Source organism: Ictalurus punctatus, chromosome 29 (genome assembly GCF_001660625.3).
Source record: "Ictalurus punctatus breed USDA103 chromosome 29, Coco_2.0, whole genome shotgun sequence".
NCBI classification, from domain to species: Eukaryota; Metazoa; Chordata; class Actinopteri; order Siluriformes; family Ictaluridae; genus Ictalurus; species Ictalurus punctatus.
In genome coordinates, this window is record NC_030444.2 from 16,315,187 (window position 1) to 16,319,311 (window position 4,125).

Here is a 4,125-nt window from a genome sequence, read left to right on the forward strand (position 1 = left end):
CTGTGTGAAGAGTTTTGAAAACGTGGCTTCAGTATTCACAATACTTTTTCAATGGAAATAAACTGTAAACAACTGATTCTTACCTGCAGGAATTCCCGAACGTTGGATCCGAGCACACGCAGGATCGTATCGTAACCGGATTCCTGACAGAACTCGAAGAACATCTTCCCGAACAGCTGCAGGATGTCACCTGCATTGATCTCTGCATGACATGAAAAATCTCTTCAATTATTACAGAATAAAATCCTTACTGTAATAAACTTTAACAATATTTTAGTTTGGTTTTATAAATCATTAATGATACTTTACGATGTATAACAATAATAATAATAATGTAAAATGTAAATAAGCATCTAAAAGTGAAACATTCTGTAATTTCTTTGCAAATATATACAAAAAATGCACAAATGTCAAAGTTTTGTAACAATTTATAACATTTTGTAAAGTTTTGTAAAGTTCTGTCATGTTTGATACACAAAGTTTTTGTTTTGTTTTGTTTATCTGTGACTATTTGAATTGGTTATGAAGTTGTTTATTAAGCCATTTGCAGGTTATTTTTAATAAAAGTATTACTCACTCAGCACTTTGCTTGCAGCGGCCACCAGGTCATAAGTTTTGGAATCCTCATAGATGATTCTGACCAGGAACTGCCCTTCTACATCCACCTGCGCTTCCCGTCTGAGACAAAACATCAGAGTGAATCTAACCCTCTTTAACCTCCATATATACAGACATACACTCTACACCTTTACAACATGACCTGACTTATAATTACAGTTCAAATTATTTACTCTTTATTTATAAATACTAAAGCAGATTTACTCGAGTATCATTTTCTCTCTGCTGTCACTTTTAATTTAGACAGATTTTACTTTCAACAGCAGCAGTTCTTCCAGATGCAGAGCTTTATCCAATAAAACAGCTGTAAGACAGGACAGATGTGCACTAGTGGAGGATCTGCTGTAGATCGGTAGACTACTCTACACCGTAAAATATATTAGTTCAGAAAATACATCAGGAATAAGAATATTAAGCTAATAAGATATGAAGCATTAAATATGCTCCACATGTGTGTTGGGTTGAATTCAGTTCAGTACTGATCTGTAAGAACAGAAACACACAAACACACAGCGCGACACCAAAACTGCAGCAGAGAGGAAAAAAATCTTCTCATCACAAAAATAGCACAGATCTCATTAATCAGGCTAAAAACTGTCCACACGGTGCAGATAAGACGAGGCTGAGATAAATACTGAGCCTCGCTGAGTCCTGAGAGCTTTTCCAAACAGAAAGAGTGAAGTGTAAAAAATCTACACAATTTTAAAGAACCCTGTTTATATAGGAACTGTCGTAAAGTAAATAAAACTGAAACAGGAAGTGACATAAAGTTCACATAGACTCTTTAAGAAAAGGTTCAATATAAAACCCTAAAGTTCCACTGGATGAAGGAGAAAAACATAATATCCATGTGTGTGTGTGTGTGTGTGTGTGTGTGTGTGTGTGTGTGTGTGTGTGTGCGTATGTGTGTGTGTGTGTGTGTGTGTGTGTGTGTGTGTGTGTGTGTGTGTGTGTGTGAGTGTGCATATGTGTGTGTGTGTGTGTGTGTGTGTGTGTGTGTGTGTGTGTGTGTGTGAGTGTGCATATATGTGTGTGTGTGTGTGTGTGTGTGTGTGTGTGTTGAACTTGACTCTTCATGACACTAAACATCTGGTCTCTGCAGAATAAATCTGATGTTATTCATTTGGGAAAAACAGTTTCTATTTAGAAGTGAAGCTGATTTTATGTTTAAATTATTAATCACAAGTGTGGAGTAAAATCTCTGTAACTCTATCACACTCGTGTACACATTTATTACTGAAGAGTGTAATGTTAGTGCTGTGGAGGTTAAACATGATACAGAAATGTGAAATCATTATACTGCCAATATTAATGCTAATGTATAGCTAATGAAATATCACCTTAATTTACAATGATCTACTTATAAAATGAAATAAACACTGAAGAATGATTATGATATTTTCACAACAGTAAGACAGTGCAACACAAAAACCTGTGATTCATTATTCTGTGAAAGTCAGAATAAAATATTAAAATAGAAAAATAAAAACTGAATGTACCAGTTCTTTTAAGGTTTGGAAAAAAGATTTCTTTGCTTTTACTGTGTTATTAATCACATTATGAGACGAAACCCAACAGTGTAAGAAGTTTCTCCTGCTCATTATTATTATTATTATTATTATTATTATTATTATTATTATTATGATTACACAGCGGCTGTGAGGATGTATTAGTACAGAGGAACATCACGGTACAGAAATGTGTAATAATTACATAATTTATGTATAAAGATAATGAAATAACACACTTTATATTGGAAAGCTTTTAGCAAAACAAACACATCTAATATCAACTCATTCTTCTCAGAGGAAACCAGAAATCAGAGAAATAAGATTGATTTAGGGACACAAGGCTGTAAAATGGACTCTACATTACAATAACTAAACAAAATATTTATTCTGCTCTGAAATATTCGTTTATAATGTTAATTGAGTAATTCAGACTTTGTATGTATTTATTTATTTATTTACACTTACTTGATGTCCTCCCACACATCTGGACCATAGTTTCTCAACACCAGAAGTTCCAACGCGTGATTCACAAATCCATACTGCAATAAAGGAAAATAAAACATCAACATCAACATCAACATTAACATTAACATCAACATTAGCATCAAAATTAACATTCACATAGAAAAGATGAAAAAGTTCTTATGCATTTTATTTTATTTTATTTTATTTTAGCTAGTTTGTAAAACATAACACGGAGGTGAAACGCATGACTGTGTGAATGTTAAAGCCTGGATAAAACGAGGAAAGAAGCAGGATTTCATGTGATAAACATTAGAATTATAATACAGTATTTTTATATAATTGCTCCGCATTTGGTGCGATGTGCGCGTGAGATGCGAATAAATCTGAAATGAAATAAATGAACCCCTGCAGCGGGAATATTGCGCTCATATCTGCAGCTGTTACTCACCATGATGTGGTGAAATGTTTAATTCTCTGTTTTCCGCAGCAGAAGAATAAAATGTTTACAAGCCGCAGATCTCCAGCTGCAGCGGTTTCACCACCATAACCCTCTGCAGAGCTGCTTGACTGACAGCCCGCGCGTCCAATCAGCGCTCAGGATCACAGGTGACGTTACGGACCGGAGACTGGCGCTGGGGAACTTCAGTGCGCATGCGTGGTCAGTCACAAGCGAAACCGCACTTCATTTATTTATTATAAATAGTGGATATTTTGTGTGTAGTGTTTTATTTAATCACTTTTATTCTGTATCGTGCAGCAGGTGAAGATTATTTACTGTTAAAAAACAGATAAAGAAAATGCAGCATTTGAATATTTTTATTGATATAAATTTGAATAAATCATTATAACATATAAATATCTTAAAATAAGGACATTCGTTTTGATTAGCTATTGTTGTTGTTTTGTTGTTGCCATGTTGTTATTATATATTCTTATGATATAAAATTTAACAGCAACGTTAGTACACAATTTTTTTTTCATTTACGACAAACACACAAGAACGAGGGGAAAAGTTTGGGTTTGAGATCAAAAGATTTCAGATTTTATTTCCTGATATTTACTAGATGTGTTAAACAATTTAGACCATGACACCTTCGGTGGAGGACCACTCAATTTTTGGGTGAGTATAGGAACAGGTAGTTAAAGTAAATTAAAGTAAATAACACAATATTCGATTGCTTATCCCTTGCTTGCTATAACTGCATCAAGCCTGTGACTCACTGGCTTTGTTCTCCACTTTCCCCTGATGAAGTCCTGTGTTGAGGTGGAAGTGTGTTTTGGATCGTTCTCTTGCTGCATGGTGAAGTTCCTCCTGATTCATTTGGATGCGTTTCTATGTAAATTATCAACAAAATGTTCCTGTAAACTTCTAAATTCATTCTGCTGATACCATCATGAGTTACAGTGGATATAAAAAGTCTACACGCCCCTGTTAATCTGGCAGGTTGTTGTGATGTAAAAAAAAAAAAAAAAAAAAAAGAAAAAAAAGAAAGAAAAATAAGAAATTAAGATAAATCGTATCAGAACCTTT

The 4,125-nt window shown here is 34.1% G+C and overlaps 1 protein-coding gene across 1 annotated transcript in view; it reads right to left on the minus strand.

Moving 5' to 3' along the window:
- gucy1b1 (guanylate cyclase 1 soluble subunit beta 1) overlaps positions 1 to 3,192 on the minus strand; it is an 18,787-nt gene extending 15,595 nt beyond the window's left edge. Inside the window, exons 1-4 of the mRNA XM_017460795.3 lie at positions 3,043 to 3,192; positions 2,595 to 2,668; positions 578 to 678; positions 84 to 202 (exon numbers count right to left, since the gene is read on the minus strand). Of these exons, the coding sequence (XP_017316284.1) occupies positions 84 to 202; positions 578 to 678; positions 2,595 to 2,668; positions 3,043 to 3,045 (297 nt within the window). The 5' untranslated portion in view covers positions 3,046 to 3,192. The remainder of the gene's footprint in view (positions 1 to 83; positions 203 to 577; positions 679 to 2,594; positions 2,669 to 3,042) is intronic.
- Positions 3,193 to 4,125: the final 933 nt, after the last annotated feature.